Source organism: Bos javanicus, chromosome 2 (assembly GCF_032452875.1).
Source record: "Bos javanicus breed banteng chromosome 2, ARS-OSU_banteng_1.0, whole genome shotgun sequence".
NCBI lineage: Eukaryota > Metazoa > Chordata > Mammalia > Artiodactyla > Bovidae > Bos > Bos javanicus.
The window spans coordinates 48,240,922-48,261,434 of record NC_083869.1 but is presented as its reverse complement, the minus strand read 5'-3'; the positions used below and the strand labels follow the sequence as shown (position 1 = coordinate 48,261,434).

At 38.0% G+C, this 20,513-nt stretch overlaps 1 protein-coding gene across 2 annotated transcripts in view; it reads right to left on the bottom strand.

The window, feature by feature from the left end:
• Nucleotides 1–20,513, bottom strand: part of ORC4 (origin recognition complex subunit 4) — a 94,664-nt gene that overhangs the window by 43,162 nt on the left and 30,989 nt on the right. For both annotated transcript variants that reach the window (XM_061438474.1, XM_061438485.1), the window contains one exon: nucleotides 7,684–7,757. In XM_061438474.1, the coding sequence (XP_061294458.1) occupies nucleotides 7,684–7,740 (57 nt within the window). In that variant the 5' untranslated portion in view covers nucleotides 7,741–7,757. The remainder of the gene's footprint in view (nucleotides 1–7,683; nucleotides 7,758–20,513) is intronic.

Below are 20,513 nucleotides of genomic sequence, written 5' to 3'. Positions count from 1 at the left end.
ATAAAATTAACAGTTCTTGTTTTCCAGGTGGCACTAGTGGTAAAGAATCTGCTTGCCAATGCAGGAGACATAAGAGTTGTGGGTTCAATCCCTGGTTCAGGAAGATCCTCTGGAAGAGGGCAAGGCAACCCACTCCAGTATTCTTCCCTGGAAAGTCCCATGGACAGAGGCACCTGGCAGGCTATGGTCCATAGCGTTGCAGAGTTGGATATGACTGAAACAACTTAGCAGCAGCAGCAAGTCCCAGAGAAAGGATAAGAATTTAGTTATGAAGCTTTCAACAAGAGAGCTTTATGATGTTACTTTAGCTACATCAGCAATTTGAGGGCTGTTTTAATGTATGTGAATAAATGAATACCTCATTTTGTGTAATATGTCAGTCAAGGAATAAAGAATGGGAGAATTTAATAATGTAATCTAATCTAATAATGCTCATGAACCATACCTCAGTCTTTTGAGTTTAGTCACTCAGTCTTATCTGACTGTGTGATCCCATGGACTATAACCCACCAGGCTTCTCTGTTCGTAGGATTTCCCAGGCAAAAATACTGGAGTGGACTGCCAGCTCCTTTTCCAGGGGATCTTTTCAACCCAGGGATTGAACACAGGTCTTCAACATTGCAGGCAGATTCTTTACTGTTGGAGCCATCTAGAGACCAACATATCTAAACTGGTTTAGCTCAAGTCCTATCTTTCTGTACCTCTCACAGAAGTCAGGATTCTGAGGAAATAGAAGAAATTTTAAAGTCCACACAGTTATTGAGGACCTATTAGATGCAGAGGACAAAACTACTAAAAGAATATGATCTATGCCTAAAAAAAAAGCATATATATATTAGTAAGAAATGACACAGTCAGTAATCTGCAAAAAATTAGTAACCTAGCATATAAGGAGATGTTCAAATATATGGAAAAAATCATACTCATCTATGATATAAAATAGGAAATCATTGGAATTAATTAAAATTCTTCTAAAGAGCTAAATTTTTATTTTGTCTTAAAACGAAGGACTTAGACACAGCTGTAAAAAAGAAATATTGATCTATCATATTCTTTAAAAAGATGGACCATCAAAATTGTTTATTTTCTACATTTGCTGCTAACAAAGAGTGTCCAGTGACAAAAACCTTAGGAGGTTATTTCAGATTTAGCTCCATCAGCAGAAACAAGAAGTTGCCAACATTATTTGCTTCTTGCAGACTGAAGTGTGCAGTATGGGAGTGATCTTTCATGTATCAACGAAAAAAATCTGAGTTCACTTTCTATGTACCAGAGGCACAGGGAAGCAAATTATTCACTAGGGATAAAATAATCTATACTTAGCATTTAGGAGGAAGTAGAAAGAATAGAAAGATTGGTGTCCGAGAGACAATACACTATTCTGGCAGGCCTGTTTTGAAGATTAAAGAAAGTAGTAATCTGTAATACAATATAGTTATTATATAGGAAATAGCTGATATCTATAAAAAACCTAAGGAAGCAAACATACATTCAATTAATCACAGGGTGTATTCCTCCCCCTAGACAAGATCACTGTAAATCAAAACACGAACCTCAGTGTTTTTCTTGTTTAAAACTTCATTAAAGTCTACAGAGAGACAAGTATGAATAAAATACAAGATAGAGAAAAAGTGAAGCAAAGCTGTAGTGAATATTCAGAGGTTCCAAAATTCTCAAGTGAGTTGATGTGAAAGTTAAACAGGTATGTACATGTATAGGAATTAATTTAGGTGTACAGGGAAGATCTCCGCTATTTAAAAAGATACGTTCAGTTCAGTCACTCAGTCCTGTCTGACTATTTGAGACCCCATATACTGAAGCATGGCAGGTTATTTGTCTATCTCAAACTCCCGGAGTTTTCTTAAACTCAGGTGCATTGAGTCAGTGATGTAATCCAACCATCCCATCCTCCATCATCTCCTCCTCCTCCTAACTTCAATCTTTCTCAGGATTAGGGTCTTTTCCAATGAGTCAGTTAGTTCTTCGTATCAGGTGGCCAAAGTACTGGAGTTTCAGCTTCAGCAACAGTCCTTCCAATGAATATTCAGGACTGATTTCCTTTAGGATGGACTGGTTGGATCTCATTTCAGTCCAAGGGAAACAGAAGAATCTTCTCCAACACCACAGTTGAAAAGCATCAATCCTTCAGTGCTCAGCTTTCTTTATAGTCCAACTCTCACATCCATTCATGACTACTGGAAAAACCATAGCTTTGACAAGATGGACCTTGTTGGCAAAATAAAGTCTCTGCTCTTTAATATACTGTCTAGGTTGGTCATAACTTTTCCTCCAAGGAGAGTAAGCGTCTTTTAATTTCCTGGCTGCAGTCACCATCTGCAGTGATTTTGGAGCCACCAAAAATAAAGTCAGCCACTGTTTCCCCATCTATTTGCCATGAAGTGATGGGACCAGATGCCATGATCTTAGTTTTTTGAATGCTGAGTTTTAAGCCAACTTTTTGACTCTCCTCTTTCCTTTTCATCAAGTGGCTCTTTAGTTCTTTGCTTTCTGCCATAACAGTGGTGTCATCTGCATCTCTGAGGTTATTGATATTTCCCCTGGAAATCTTAATTCTGGCTTGTGCTTCATCCAGTTCAGCATTTCTCATGATGTTCTCTGTATATAAGTTAAATAAGCAAGGTGACAAAATAGCGCCATGACAACTCCTTTCCCGATTTAGAACAACTCCTTTCCTAGTCTGTTGTTCCATGTCCAGTTCTGTTGCTTCTTGACAAGCAGATTTCTCAGGAGGCAGGTCAGATGGTCTGTTATTACCATCTCTTTAAGAATTTTCTACATTTTGTTGATATCCACACAGTTAAAGGCTTTGGCATAGTCAACAAAGCAGAAGTAGAGGTTTTTCTGGAACTCTCTTGCTTCTTTGATGATCCTATGGATGTTGGCAATTTGATCTTTGGTTCCTCTGCCTATTCTAAATCCAGCTTGAACATTTGGAAGTTCACTGTTCACATATTGTTGAAGCCTGGCCTGGAGAATTTTGAGTGTTACTTTGCTAGCATGTGCTGCTGCTGCTAAGTCGCTTCAGTCGTGTCCGACTCTGTGCGACCCCAGAGAGGGCAGCCCACCAGGCTCCCACATCCCTGGGATTCTCCAGGCAAGAACACTGGAGTGGCTTGCCATTTCCTTCTCCAATGCATGAAAGTGAAAAGTGAAAGTGAAGTCTCTCAGTTGTATCCGACTCCTAGCGACCCCATGGACTGCAGCCTACCAGGCTCGTCCGTCCATGGGATTTTCCAGGCAAGAGTACGGGACTGCAATTGTGCGGTAGTTTGAACATTCTTTTGCATTGACTTTCTTTGGGATTAGAATGAAAACTGACCTTTTCCAGTCCTGTGGCCAATGCTGAGTTTTCCAAATTTGCTGGCATATTGAGTGCAGCACTTTCACGGAATCATCTTTCAGGATTTGAATAGCTCAACTGGAGTGCCATCACCTCCACTAGCTTTGTTTGTAGTGATGCTTTCTAAGGCACACTTGACTTTGAATTCCAGGATGTCTGGCTCTAGGTGACTGATCACACCATCGTGACTGTCTGGGTTGTGTAAATCTTTTTTGTATAGTTCTTCTGTGTGTTCTTGCCACCTCTTCTTAATATCTTCTGCTTGAGTGAGGTCCATACCATTTCTGTCCTTTATGGAGCCCATCTTTGCATGAAAAGCTCCCTTGGTATCTCTAATTTTTTGAAGAAATCTCTAGTCTTCCCCATTCTACTGTTTTCCTCTATTTCTTTTCATTGATCACTGAGGAAGGCTTTCTTATCTCTCCTTGCTATTCTTTGGAACTCTGCATTCAAATCGATATATCTTTCCTTTTCTCCTTTGCCTTTAGCCTCTCTTCTTTTCATAGTTATTTGTAAGGCCTCCTGAGACAACCATTTTGCCTTTCTGTTATTTCTTTTTCTTGGGGATGGTCTTGATCTCTGCCTCCTGTACAAGTCACGAACCTAGATCCATAGTTCTTCAGATACTCTATCAGATCTAATTCCTTGAATCTATTTGTTACTTCCACTGTATAATCATAAGGGTATTGATTTAGGTCATAGGGGAATGATCTAATGGTTTTTCCTACTTTCTTCAATTTAAGTCTGAATTTGGCAATAAGGAGTTCATGATCTGAGCCACAGTTTGTTCCTGGTCTTGCTTTTGCTGACTGTATAGAGCTTCTTCATCTTTGGCTGCAAAGAATATAATCAATCTGATTTTGGTGTTGACTATCTGGTGACGTCCATGTGTAGAGTCTTCTCTTGTGTTTTTGGAAGGTGTTTGCTATGACCGGTGCGTCCTCTTGGCAAAACTCTATTAGCCTTTGCCCTGCTCCATTCTGTACTCTGAGGCCAAATATGTCTCTTACTCTAGGTATTTCTTGACTCCCTACTTTAGCATGCCAGTCCCCTATAATGAAAAGGACATCTTTTTTGGGTGTTAGTACTAGAAGGTGTTAGTACTAGAAGGTCTTCATAGACCCGTTCAACTTTAGCTTCTTCAGCATTACTGGTCAGGGCATAAACTTGGATTACTGTGATATTGAATGGCTTGCCATGGAAACAAAAAGAGATCATTCTGTCGTTTTTGAGATTGCATCCAAGTACTGTATTTTGGACTCTTTTGTTGACTATGATGGCTATTCCATTTCTCCTAAGGGATGCCTGCCCACAGTAGTAGATATAATGATCATCTGAGTTAAATCCATCCATTCCAGTCCAGTATTTTTAAAAGCATAATTAAACACTTTCCTTTAAACAGAAGGTAAGTAAGGTCTTACAAAGGAATGTCAATAACATTAAGTTTTGCTGTAAAAAAATGTAGTTCTGGTTAAGCCAGTGTAGAAATATCACACCCATTCCCAGCTAGACTCCTCAAGTATATACACAAGGGAACCCTCTTACACTGTTGGTAGGAATGCAAACTAGTACAGCCACTATGGAGAACAGTGTGGAAATTCCTTAAAAAACTGGAAATAGAACTGCCATATGACCCAGCAATCCCACTGCTGGGCATACACACTGAGGAAATCAGAATTGAAAGAGACACGTGTATCCCAATGTTCATCGCAGCACTGTTTATAATAGCCAGGACATGGAGGCAACCTAGATGTCCATCAGCAGATGAATGGATAAGAAAGCTGTGGTACATATACACAATGGAGTATTACTCAGCCATTAAAAAGAATACATTTGAATCTGTTCTAATGAGGTGGATGAAACTGGAGCCTATTATACAGAATAAAGCAAGCCAGAAAGAAAAACACCAATACAGTATACTAACGCATATATATGGAATTTAGAAAGATGGTAACGACAACCCTGTATGCGAGACAGCAAAAGAGACACAGATGTATAGAACAGTCTTTTGGACTCTGTGGGAGAGGGAGGGGGGGATGATTTGGGAGAATGGCATTAAAACATGTATAATATCATATAAGAAATGAATCGCCAGTCCAGGTTCAATGCAGGATACAGGAAGCTTGGGGCTGGTGCACTGGGATGACCCAAAGGGATAGTATGGGGAGGGAGGTGGGAGGGCGGTTCAGGATGAGGAACACGTATACACCCATGGCGGATGCATGTTGATGTATGGCAAGACCAATACAATATTGTAAAGTAAAAAAAAAAAATGAAATATTAAATGTTTATGATAAAAACACTAAATATACTAGGAATATAAGGAGACTTTCTCAACCTGTTAATATCCACAAAAAAATCACAGCTAACATCATCAGTTCAGTTCAGTCGCTCAGTTGCATCCAACACTTTGTGACTCCATGAATCTCAGCAAGCCAGGTCTCCCTGTCCATCACCAACTCCCGGAGTCCACCCAAACCCATGTCCATTGAGTCGGTAATGCCATCCAATCATTTCATCCTCTGTCATCCCCTTCTCCTCCTGCCCTCAATCTTTCCCAGCATCAGGGTCTTTTCCAATGAGTCAGCTCTTTGCATCAGGTGGTCAAAGTATTGAAGTTTCAGCTTCAAAAACAGTCCCACCAATGAACACCCATGACTGATCTCCTTTATGATAGACTGGTTGCATTTCCTTGTAGTCCAAGGGACTCTCAAGAGTCTCCTCCAACATCACAGTTCAAAAATATCAATTCTTTGGTGCTCAGCTTTCTTTATATTCCAACTCTCACATCCATACATGACCACTGGAAAACCCATAGCCTTGACTAGACAGACCTTTGTTGACAAAGTAATGTCTCTGCTTTTTAATATGCTGTCTAGGTTGGTCATAACTTTCCTTGCAAGGAGTAAGCATCTTTTAATTTCATGGCTTCAGTCACCATCTGCAGTGATTTTGGAGCCCAAATAAATCAAGTCAGCTACTTTTCCCACTGTTTCCCCATCTATTGGCCATGAAGTGATGGGACGAGATGCCATGATCTTAGTCTTCTGAATGTGGAGCTTTAAGCCAACTTTTTCACTCTCCTCTTTCACTTTCATCAAGAGGCTCTTTAGTTCCTCTTCACTTTCTGCCATAAGGGTGGTATCATCTGCATATCTGAGGTTATTGAGATTTCTCCCGGCAATCTTAACTCCATCTTGTGCTTCCTCCAGGCCAGTGTTTCTCATGATGTACTCTGCATAGAAGTTACATAAGCAGGGTGACAATATGCAGCCTTGACGTATTCCTTTTCCTATTGGAACCAGTCTGTTGTTCCATGTCCAGTTCTAACTGTTGCTTCCTGACCTGCATACAGGTTTCTCAAAAGGCAGGTCAAGTGGTCTGGTATTCCCATCTCTTTCAGAATTTTCCACAGTTTATTGTGATCCACACAGTCTGAGGCTTTGGCATAGTCAATAAAGCAGAAATAGATGTTTTACTGGAACTCTCTTGCTTTTTCGATGATCCAGCAGATGTTGGCAATTTGATCTCTGGTTCCTCTGCCTTTTCTAAAACCATCTTGAACATCTGGAATTTCACGGTTCATGTATTGCTGAAGCGTGGCTTGCAGAATTTTAAGCATTGCTTTACTAGCGTGTGAGATGAGTGCAATTGTGCAGGAGTTTGAGCTAATGTCATACATCATACTCAGTGGTAAAAGACTGAACACATTTTTCCAATATAAAAAATGGTCTGCTCTTGATAGCTTACTCAGTATTATACTGAAGGTTCTGGTCATGGCAATTAGACAACAAAAGAAATGAAAGGCATACAGATTGGAAAGGAAGAAGTAAAACTGTATCTCTTTGAAGATGACATGATGTTATACACAGAAAAGCCAAAGGAATAAACTAAAAAAAAAATATTATAAATGAGTTTAGCAAGGTTACAGAATACAAGATTAATATAGAAAAATCAATTTCATTTAGATAAACTAGGAACAAATAAAACATAAAAGTAAGAAAATAATTTCATTTACAACCGCAACAAAAGGAATAAAATACTTTTCAAGAAACTTACCTTAAGAAGTGAAAAACTCTGAAGATATTAAACTACATTGAAACTTGAGAACATTTAAGAAGACATGAATAAAATTAGGATCCATCTATCCAAACATTTAGAGAGGCTGAAATTAGGAAGCAGCAAAGACACCTTCCCCTTGGCAACGGAAAGTGTGGTTCTTCATACATAAAAAGGGGAGAATTCAAGTTAAGAAGATGACTGTTTCTCTTATCCCCTTTACATGGTAACAGGCCTTCAGATTAATGAAAATATACACTAACCTGTGAAATGTAGTCTGCTTGTATTAAGTTGCTACTCTTTGATTTACGACTGCTCATTTCCACAAACTGAAATCCTTTAAAAAATAATAAAAAATTTTAGCATGAATATAAGGATGATTGGCTTACAGAAATTAAGAATTTACTATTACAGACTCACACAAGTTCTAAAACATGAAAAATGTTAAAATTTCTGAAACTTTAAAAATTTTCAGTTGAACCTATGGGAATCATTTCATAATACGTAAATAAAACCGTTATGCTGCACAACTTAAAATTACACAGTGATATATGTAAGTTATTTCTTAATAAAACCAGAAAAAAAAAATCTCGATGGCTCCTCTTTACCTAACTACAGGTTTATTTGACACTCCCATTTCACATTTTAGATGGTTCTTATAATTAGTTCTACCTTTCTTTTCAATCTAGTATTCAGCTTCCTTTCTCTGCCTTTAAAAACAAAATCAAACAAACAAAAAACAATGGATGTGTTTCCTTTGTATAGAATGTTTCTCCCCACATTCATTCCACAGGATCATCTATTCCAGAAAAACTTTGCTTTCTTGCTACACTCATCAATCATACACAGTCATTACAGACTAGGTAAAATGTTTCTTCTGCAAACATACAGAATTGCCTGTCCTTCTCTTTATTCATAAACATATCATACTACACAAAATTTTGTGGTCAATGCCACCAAATTGAGAATACTTAAAAATTCCAAGCATTAACTGGAATAATATATATGTGTGTGTGTATATATATGTATATATATAATAACAACAAAAAAAAAAGTTCTGTAAAATTCTCCTTGAGGGCAATATATTCATAGATAAACACCTTCAACTAAAAGATCTAATTTTCTCACCAGCAATTTCCTAGAGAAGTACTTCACTAATCAGGTAATAATAACTTAGCCAGGAATTGTTAGCAGTGTTTTGAATTTATTATCTCATTTAATTCTCAGAATAATCCTATGGAATAATCCTAATACCTCTTTCAGATTAGAAGACACAGAAAAGTAACCTGACCAAAACCATAACAGTACAAAGGTCAGTCAGGATTTAAACCCGATCTAGTTATACTTCATTATACATAACTATTATCTATCTATATATATACACACACACACAGATATAAAATACATATATATTATATACATAGTTATAAGTATATATACTTGATTATATATAACTGCTACTTAGCCACCTGATTTTAAAAAGCACAAATTTCAACAACTTGAAGGAAGATCTGCCTGTGATATATTTTTATATTCATACTTACTAATTTCATATACTGACATTTAGACAACCACCTTTGGAATTAGTTTCTACAGGACAGCAGCAGAGCAATGCTTTGACAGATAGCAAGCAAATCCGTACCCTCCCTTACAGTATAGACGAGGCCTAAGTCCCAGAACCAGTTGAGGCTTCCCTGGTGGCTCAGATGGAAAAAGGTCTGCCTGCAATGCGGGAGACCCAGGTTCGATTCCTGGGTCGGGAAGATCCCCTGGAGAAGGAAATGGCAATCCACTACAGCACTCTTGCCTGGAAAATCCCATGGACGGAGGAGCCTGATAGGCTACAGTCCATGGGGTCGCAAAGAGTCGGACATGACTTCACTTAAGTCCCAGAAGGATTCTGGCTCCAGGCCAGAATAGAGTACAAGAACAGAGTACTCTCCCGATGCTTTGGTTCCTTAAGCTTCCCTCTTAGGAGAAAAGTGGTTTTCTCAGCTGCCTTAGGGCACCTTTTAGCAACCTTTTCTTTATTCAAGGCACCTTGCTTGACAATCTTTACACTGATTATTTTAATTTTATCCTACTAAATTTTTTTCTCTTAAATCAGATTTGTGTGTGGGGAAAAACCCTTTCAGGAATATGAAATTACATCTTCATTCTGTTTTAAGATACTCGACTGTGAAAAAGGTCTGAAATCACAGGGAACAATGGAACTGTACCCGAGACAATAAAAAGTAAATTCTAAAAAAATGGGAGAGAGACTTGACAATATACTTTATCTTTTCAAAGCTATGTTAGTAGCTATTTCACAGTACTAATGGAATTAAAATATATTTCTCCCCATTTCATGGACTGAGAAAACATGCTCAGGAGAGCTAAGTAAAATGTCTGAGGTCACAGGGTGGTGTCTAAACTGCCTCCTTGTATTGAATATACTTCCGGTAAGTCACTAAAAACATGCACATGGTGACCCATGACCATTTGGTGATCATTCGTGAAAGAAACATACATACACACCACACTTCAGTGCCTATACATAAATTTTGACTGTAAATTAAGTATTAATCAAAAGACTGATGCTCAACCATAAACGATCCAACTAGAAAAATGGGTCAAAGGCATAAACAGACATTTCAAACAAAGAGGCTATATGGATAGCAAATAAACACCTGAAACACATTAGCCATTAGAAAAAGGCAAATTGCAACCACAACAAGGTACACATTTATTTGAAAAGCAAAAATAGAACAGAGAAAACACCAAATGCTGGTAAGCATGAAGAGAAGAAAGATCTCACATACAATAACTGGTGAGATATGTGAAATGTTACAGCCATTCTGCAAAGTTTCTTTTGGCCATTTCTTATAACAAACACTTACCGTGTGACACAGTGATTACACTTTTGGGTATTTATATCACAGAAATGAAAATTTATGCTCACATGAAAATCTGTAATATGAGCCTCAATAATAAGTTTATTTGGAACAGCCAAAAAACTGAAGACAATACAAATGTCCTACAACGAGTTAATGGGGTTAAAGAAATGGAAACATCCACATCAGGGACTAAAACTGAGGCAAAAAAAAAAAAAATTAACCACTGATATGTGCAATACTGTGGATGGCTCTCAAGGGCATTACGCTTTGAGAGCAAAAATAAAGGCTGATCACAAAAATATTACATATTGCATGATTACATTTAAAAATTCTTGAAATGACAAAATTATTATAAAGATGAAGAACAGATACATGATGGCAAAGAAACAGAACTGAGGAATGAGTATGATAATAAAAAAGGAGTTACATTAAGAATTTTCTTTGTAATGATGAAACAGTTTTGTTTCTTTATTGCAATGTCACAAAATATACACATGGGATCAAGTCACAGAGAATTAAATAGACACACAAAAATGAGTACAAGTAAAAACTGTTGAGAACTGAATAAGGTCTGTAGTTCAGTTAACAGTGTTATACCAATGTCAACGTTTTTTGTCATGGTTTTGACCTGCAATATCATAAGACATCACGCTACAGAGAATCTGGGTGAAGGGTTTATGGAACACTATGAACTACATTTGCAACTTCTGTGAGTCTCTAATAATTTCAAAATAAAAATTTAGGAAAAATAAAAGTCTAATTATACACTTTCTTTCAACTGTTTAATGACAAAAGAAGAGAATAATATTATCTGCCAATAGGTAATATTATTATTATCAGACAATAGATTATTAAATTACATTTGACTGAATTCCTCCTCAAATTTTACCAGTGAATCATAAAGCAATGCCAAAGAATGCTCAAACTACCGCACAACTGCACTCATCTCACATACTAGTAAAGTGATGCTTAAAATTCTCCAAGCCAGGCTTCAGCAATACGTGAACCATGAACCTCCAGATGTTCAAGCTGGTTTTAGAAAAGGCTGAGGAACCAGAGATCAAAATGCCAACATCAGCTGGATCATGGAAAAAGCAAAAGAGTTCCAGAAAAAACATCTATTTCTGCTTTATTGACTATGCCAAAGCCTCAGACTGTGTGGATCACAATAAACTGTGGAAAATTCTGAAAGAGACGGAAATACCAGGCCACCTGACCTGCCTCTTGAGAAACCTGTATGCAGGTCAGGAAGCAACAGACTGGACACGGAACAACAGACTGGTTCCAAATAGGAAAAGGAGTACATCAAGGCTGTATACTGTCACCCTGCTTATTTAACTTATATGTAGAGTACATCATGAGAAATGCTGGGCTGGAGGAAGCACAAGCTGGAATCAAAGACTGTCAGGAGAAATATCAATAACCTCAGATATGCAAATGATACCACTCTTAAGGTAAAAAGTGAAGAGGAACTAAAGAGCCTCTTGATGAAAGTGAAAGACAAGAGTGAAAATGTTGGCTTAAAGCTCCACATTCAGAAGACTAAGATCATGACATCAGGTCCCAACACTTCATGACAAATAGATGGGGAAACAGTGGAAACAGTGTCAGACTTTATTTTTCTGGGCTCCAAAATCACTGCAGATGGTGATTGAAGACATGAAATTAAAAGATGCTTACTCCTTGGAAGGAAAGTTATGACCAACGTAGACAGCATATTAAAAAGCAGAGACATTACTTTGTCAACAAAGGTCCGTCTAGTCAAGGCTATGGTTTTTCCAGTGGTCATGTATGGATGTGAGAGTTGGACTGTGAAGAAAGCTGAGCGCCAAAGAATTGATACTTTTGAACTGTGGTGTTGGAGAAGACTCTTGAGAGTCCCTTGGACTGCAAGGAGATCCAACCAGTCCATCCTAAAGGAGATCAGTCCTGGGTGTTCATTGGAAGGACTGATGTTGAAGCTGAAACTTCAATACTTTGGCCACCTGATGCGAACAGCTGACTCATTTGAGAAGACCCTGATGCTGGGAAAGATTGAGGGCAGGAGGAGAAGGGGACAACAGAGGATGAGATGGTTGGATGGCATCACCAAATCAATGGACATGGGTTTGGGTGGACTCCGGGAGTTGGTGATGGACAGGGAGGCCTGGCGTGCTGCAGTTCATGGGGTCGCAAAGAGTCAGACATGACTGAGCGACTAAACAGAACACTGGACTCTTTATTTCTTACTGTCTGATACCAAGGTGTTACTATTCTAAATAGGACTAGCGACAAAGTGTAAAAGAAGCTGAAGGTCTATGCATGATGAAGCTATTACTCATGTTGTCATCAAATGAAAAATAGGTGACTACAATTATTTAGGTGTATAAAATTTGGTAGAAGCTACTATTTTAACTATAAAGAGGAGCAGTAAAAAGGATAATCCCAAAGAATAGCTTACTTAATATTATTTCTTTAGAGTTTATACATCCTACATTATTGGTTTATGGTAGATCCTCCTCTAAACTTACATTTTGCTCAGGAGAATAAACCTAATTTTCAATTTCAGAGCTTCAAGTAATAACTGGTCTAATTTAAATTGCCTAATAAAACTAAAACCAATCCACTCCTGTAACTAGCTGCCTCTAATCCTGCTTTACATCACCATTATTTCTTGATTGGATATCTATGCGAGCTTTCTTCTCATCTCCAACACTTACCCCCATTTTAATGTAAGTGAAAGTATTAGTCACTCAGTCCTGTCCAACTCTTTGCGACTCCTTGAACTGCAGGCTTCCCACTCCTTCACTATTTCTTGGAGCTTGCTCAAACGTACGTCAACTGAGTTGGTGATGCCATCCAACCATCATCCTCTGTTGCCCTCTTCTCCTCCTGCCCTCAGTCTTTCCCAGAATCAAGGTCTTTTCCAATCAGTTAGGTCTATGCATTGCATGGCCAAAGTATTGGAGCTTCAGCATTAGTCCTTCCACTGAATATTCAGGTTTGATTTTCTTTAGGATTGACTGGTTTGATCTCTGGCAGTCCAAGGGACTCTCAAGAGTCTTCACAATTTGAAAGCATCAATTCTTCAGCACTCAGCCTTTTTTCAGGTCCAAATATCACATGTGTACATGACTACTGGAAAAACCATAGCTTTGACTATATGATCTTTGTCTAGGTTTGTCAAGGCTTTCCTTTTAATTTCATTGCTACAGTCACTGTCCACAGTGATTATAGAGCGCAATAAAATAAAACTTTCCACTGTTTCCACTATTTCCCCATTATTTATATTTAAACTAATTACTGGTAAGGAATTCTTTCATCTTGCTATTTGTTTTCCATATGTCTTACAGTTTTTTTGTCTCTCATTCTCTATATTACTATCTACTTTTGTGCTTGGTTGATTTTGGGGGTTAGAGAGAGAGAGTGCTAAGTTGTGTCTGACTCTTGCGATCCCATAAACTATATAGTCGACCATGTTCCTCTGTCCATGGGATTCTCCAGGCAAGAATACTGAAGGGGGTTGCCATTTCCTTCTCCAGGGGAACTTCCTGACCCAAGAATTGAACCCAGGTCTCCTGCAGTGCAGGAAGATGCTTTATGGACTGAGCTACGCGGGAAGCCTTAAGGGATAGGGAAACATTTAAATTCCTTTCTTATTTCATTTCTTGTATATTCACAAGTATTTTCTCTGCAGGTATCACAGAGATTGCTTTTAATGTGCTAAAGGTGTAAAAATCTAGTCTGTTACTTAAATAACATACCAACATCTTTGCTCCTTTACTGTTGCACCCCCACCCTTTTCAGTTGTTGATGTCACAGAGTTATGTCTTTTAATGCTGTGTCCAAAATCTTCAAGATGATCCAAAGAAATGAAAAGATACTCCATGCTTTTGGATTGGAAGGATCAATATTGTTAAAGTGACTTCCCAAAACAATGTACAGATTATGAGATCTCTATCAAATTACATATTACATTTTTCACAAAACTAAAGCAAATAATGTAAAATTTATAGGGAACCATAAAAGATCCAGAATTGCCAAAGCCATCTTGAGAGTTAAAAGAACAGAGCTGGAAGCACAACCCTATCAGACTTCAGACAATACTACAAAGTGACAGTAATCAAAACAGTGTGGTATCGTCACCAAAACAGACATGGATCAATGGAACAGAACAGAGCGTCCAGAAACAAACTCACACATCTCTTTGACAAAGGTGGCAAGAATATATACTGGAGAAATGACAGTCTCTCCAGTCAGTGGTGCTGAGAAAGCTGGACAGCTGCATGTAAATCAATGAAGTTAGAACACATCCTCACCATACACAAAAATAAACTCAAAATTGCTTAAGATTTTTATATTAAGACCTAACACCATAAAACTCCTAGAAGAAAACATAGGCAAAACATTCTATCACATAAATCGTAGCAGTGTTTTCTTAGCTCATTCTCCCAAGGCAAAAGAAACAAAGCCAAAATAAGCAAATGGGACCTAATCAAATTTATAAGCTTTTGCAGCAACAAAACAAAAAGACAACTTATGGAGTGGGAAAAATATTGCAAATGACAATGGCTTAGTTTCCAAACACAATGACAAAAAAAAAAAAAAAAAAAAACCACCACCACCACCAAAACCCAATCAAAAAGTGGGCAGAAGACCTAAATAGACATTTCTCCAAAGAAGACATACAGATGGCCAATAGGCATATAAGTTGCTCAACATCACTAATTATTAGACAAATACAAATCAAAATTACAATGAGGTACCACCTTATACCAGTCAGAATGTCCATCATCAAAAAACTCTACAAGTAAATGCTGGAGAGGGTATGGAGAAAAGAGAACACTCCTACATTGTGGGTGGGAATGTAAATTGGTGCAATAATTATGCTGAACAGTATGTTCACTTCAGTTCAGTTTCCTCGCTCAGTTGTGTCTGACTCTTTGCGAACCCATGAATTGCAGCACACCAGGCCTCTCTGTCCATCACCAAATCCCGGAGTTTACCCAAACTCATGTCCACCAAGTCGGTGATGCCATCTAGCCATCTCATCCTCTGTTGTCCCCTCCTCCTCCTGCCCCCAATCCCTCCCAGTATCAGAGTCTTTTCCAATGAGTCAACTCTTTGCATGAGGTGGCCAAAGTATTGGAGTCTCAGCTTTAGCATCAGTCCTTCCAATGAACACCCAGGGCTGATCTCCTTTAGAATGGACTGGCAGGATCTCCTTGCAGTCCAAGGGACTCTCAAGAGTCTTCTCCAACACCACAGTTCAAAGGCATCAATTTTTTTCTTCATAGTCCAACTCTCACATCCATACATGACTGCTGGAAAAACCATAGCCTTGACTAGATGGACCTTTGTTGGCAAAGCAATGTCTCTGGTTTTTAATATGCTGTCTAGGTTAATCATAACTTTCCTTCCAAGGAGTAAGCATCTTTTAATTTCATGGCTGCAATCATCATCTGCAGTGATTTTGGAGCCCCCAAAAATAAAGTCTGACACTGTTTCCACTGTTTCCCCATCTATTTCCCATGAAGTGATGGGACCAGATGCCATGATCTTAGTTTTCTGAATGTTGAGCTTTAAGTCAACTTTTTCACTCTCTTCTTTCACTTTCATCAAGAGGCTTTTTAGTTCCTTTTCACTTTCTGCCATAAGGGTGGTGTCATCTGCATATCTGAGGTTATTGATATTTCTCCCAGCAATCTTAACTCCAGCTTGTGTGTTTTCCAGCCCAGCGTTTGCAGGGTGACAATATGCAGCCTTGACATACTCCTTTTCCTATTAGCAACCAGTCTGTTGTTCCATGTCCAGTTCTAACTGTTTCTTCCTGAACTGCATATAGGTTTCTCAAGAGGCAGGTCACGTGGTCTGGTATTCCTATCTCTTTCAGAATTTTCCACAGTTTATTGTGATCCACACAGTCAAAGGCTTTGGTATAGTCAATAAAGCAGAAATAGATATTTTTGTGGAACTCTCTTGCTTTTTGATGATCCAGTGGATGCTGGCAATTTGATCTCTGGTTCTTCTGCCTTTTCTAAAACCAGCGTGAACATCAGGAAGTTCACGGTTCATGTATTGCTTAAGCCTGGCTTGGAGAATCAGGTTGCTTAGGTTTTATAAAAAAAGATCCCACTGACCTTTACCAATAACTCTACAGACATGCTCCTTGACATTAATCCATTTTGTTTTTACCCAGCTTTGTATAACACTTACTGCTTCAAAAAGCTGAGAGAGGAGTTTCTACCCCTAAAGATTCAAGTAGGTTGCCCAGGGAATTTTTTTTTTTTTTTTCCCAGTGGACATCCATCTACTTTGTTCATGTCTTCCTGGCTACTACATACTTTGCATCATGGTAGCTGACACACCTGTCCAACAGTAGTATAGTATTAGTGCTTAACCAGTTCCCCATTCATCGTGTAATTAGGACAATGAGTACAATCTTCCATTAGCTCCATTATTTAGCTGGCTGCATCAGAGCAAATGTCTTTCCTCATCTCCTGAATCAAGCACATCTTTTTTGGCCTTTTTGAGTTAGGAATCTTTCATGTTGTTTGATACTAACCAGTCTTAGACTGGTACTCAGTTTATAACTTTCCTAAGTATTTTGTTTTTTAGGTACTAATTTTCACTTTTTTTAACCTAGGAATGTAAGTGTATCTCAGGAAATACTGATGAATGCTACTGAAATATACATATCAAAAAACAGTTAAAAAATTCTTTGCAAGAAATAAAAGTTTAGGTTTTTCTTCTTTTAATCAGTGGATAACATATAAGCATAAAACATTCATGGAATTTTTTTGTTTTTTTCATTCTTTAATTTTAAAAGTTTATATGACTATTTAGGAAACCACAAGGATCTCCCAAATAGATCACAGAACAGTGTACTATTTTGGAATACCCTCAGAAAGGTCTCTAAAGTGTCAGCTGGTCAGACAAAAACTTTTCGTTATTTTTTAGTAACAGGAAGAAAGAGAAACAACTTGTCTCTTTTTTTTTCCCTTATGCTTTATGATTTGTGATCTCTTTTTCTATCTACTAAGAAGCCCCCTAGGGCTTCAGAGCTTGTTTACTTACTATGATGAAAGTCCACTGGCCTCCTGAGGCCTGTTTTATTCCATTCTCCTGTTTTCCCCTCATGATCCTCAAATATTTTTTACCTTACACTTAGCATGGTGAGAGATGCTGTCTATACCGGATTTCTCCATCTTCTGTGGCCTCTTATGTGTTTTATCAGCTTTGATGTAGACAGAACAATAATCAAGTCAATTTTCTTAGTAGCTCACAAAATGTGGTTCCACAACTGGTAACAGGAACATCACCTGGGACTTTATCAGAAATGAAATTCTCAAATTTGTTCCCAGACCTATTATGAAATGAGAAATCTGGGGCTGAGCTGCAGCAATCTTAATCACTTCCAGGCTTTGGGCACTAGTGACTTGGAGTTTTCAAGGTCCATGTAACTCTGTATAGACTGATCTATCCATAATTCCATTTCATTACTAGTATTTAAATTTGTATTTTTTATGTTGAGAAATAGTCTATACAAGGTTGGCATCATAGTTCTGCGGCATCTTACTTGAAGCTGTATTCGATACTTCACTGCACTGTCAAAGTACTCCCAAAGCAATTGTTCTGAACAAGAATCCTTTCGAGCTTTATTCTTCCCCTCACCCCACCCTCCCACCCAACTCTTAACTGTTGTCTTGGTTCTCCTCTCCAATGTATTATGATAATTTATAAAAGGTACTCTGAATCAAGGTGGCCTTTGACAGCATGGCATATCAAATAAAGCACTTTACTGTAATCCCCACAATAATCCTATGAATCAAGTAATATTTTTATTTCAAATTTTACAGAGAAGAAAACTGGGACTTAGAAGGTTAATTTGCAAAGGTCACACTACAGAACCAAGAATTCAACTCTAGGCTGTGGTGAACACAGAGCTGATAAGGACAGCTGACATTACCATCAATTTGAGTTTTCAAGTTCTCATTCTCCTTGACTTTGTCTGAATTTTCATTTATCTTAAATATGATACATAAGTGCCCTTTCCTGGACATCTTGCTTAAAGTTATGATTTCAATAGTGGCCTCAGATATTTCTTTTATCACATCACGAATGATTTAGAAAAAGTTCTGGCATCTTCATCTTCACTTCTGCCTTTGCTTTTCTGGTTTCATTTCAGATAAAAACCATTAACTCCCTTATTTCAAATGTTCGCTATTTCTATATTCAATTAGACTTACAATCTGTGTTGCTTAATTTTTTAGACATGCCAAAACGTTTGACTGTGTGTATCACAATAAACTGTGGAAAATTCTGAAAGAGATGGGAATACCAGACCACTTGACCTGCCTATTGAGAAATCTGTACACAGGTCAGGAAGCAACACTAAGAACTGGACACAGAGCAACAGACTGGTTCCAAGTAGGAAAAGGAGTACGTCAAGGCTATATATTGTCACCCTGCTTATTTAACTTATATGCACAGCACGTCATGTGAAATGCTGGGCTGGATGAAGCACAAGATGGAATCAAGATTGCTGGGAGAAATATCAATAACCCCGGATATACAGATGGCACCACTCTTACAGAAGAAAGTGAAGAACTTAAGAGCCTCTTGATGAAAGTGAAAGACAAGAGTGAAAAAGTTGGCTTAAAGCTCAACATTCAGAAAACTAAGATCATGGCATCTGGTCCCATCACTTCATGGCAAATAGATGGGGAACAGTGGAAACAGTGGCTGACTTTATTTTGGGGGGCTCCAAAATCACTGCAGATGGTGACTGTAGCCATGAAATTAAAAGACTCATACTCCTTAGAAGGAAAGTTATGACCAACCTAGACAGCATATTAAAAAGCAGAGACATTACTTAGCCAACAAAGGTCCATCTAGTCAAGGCTATGGTTTTTCCAGTGGTCATATATGGATGTGAGAGTTGGACTGTGAAGAAAGCTGAGCGCCAAAGAATTGATACTTTTGAACTGTGGTGTTGGAGAAGACTCTTGAGAGTCCCTTTGATGGCAAGGAGATACAACCAGTCCATCCTAAAGCAGATGAGTCCTTACTGTTCTTTGGAAGGACTGATGCTGAGGCTGAGACTCCAATACTTTGGCCACCTGATGCAAAGAGCTGACTCATTTGGAAAGACCCTGATGCTGGAAAAGATTGAGGGCAAGAGGAGAAGGGGACAACAGAAGATGAGATGGTTGGATGGCATCACCGACTCGATGGACATGAGTTTGGGTAAGCTCCAGGAGCTGGTGAGGGACATGGAGGCCTGGCGTGCTGTGGTCCATGGGGTTGCAAAGAGTTGACACTACTGAGCAACTGAACTGAAACTGGAATTCAGTAGCTGCAACTTTGAAATGAGTAGGGACAGTATTCCAAATCACAGCAAAATTAAAGAGAAATGGAAGATGTCTGGAGTACTGGTAAATATTAATAAAACAAGAAAAAGTGCAGATTTTGACAAGTAAATGTAAAATTCATTTCAGATACTCCTTTTAATCCTACAAGTCTTAATTGAAGGCAGTATAAATATCAAATATGCTGGCCTAATTCTGGAATGGAGAATGTATTACTAATCTTTTTTTAATGTGTTAACAATAAACTATCAATCCAAAGTTATAAAAAGTAGTAGTTAATAATCTTTTTGTAAAGATAATTGACTTTACCTTCTCTTACATCACTAGACTTAGAGCTGTATATGCCATCTGATTAAAATTATTTTTAAATTAAAAAAAACTTTTATCTTTTGTTAATCTTGGGATCTCTGTGTTAAAAGAAATAAATTTCGTAATAAATTATCTATATTTTAAGCAGTTTGAATTTCCACTGCTGGATACTACCATGGTAATATTTTACTACATGTGTTTTACTTGAAGTATAAATCATTTGTATTTATATATGTATATTTATACTTACATATAAACTATATTTTATATATTTATATCCAGTATATATTCCTATACATATATGAATATATAATTATATGTGTAATATTTCTGTAATTTACTATTCTTTTACACTTGGCAGGCTTTTTTGAGGGTCATGGCATGTAATTGGGCTTTTCTGGTTGCTCAGTGGTAAAAAATCCAGACACATTGCAGGAGACAAAGAAGACATGGGTTGGATCCCTGAGTTGGGAAGATTCTCTAGAGATGGAAATGGCAACCAGCTCCAGAATTCTTGCTGGGAAAATCCCATGGACAGAGAGATCCCTGGTGGGACAC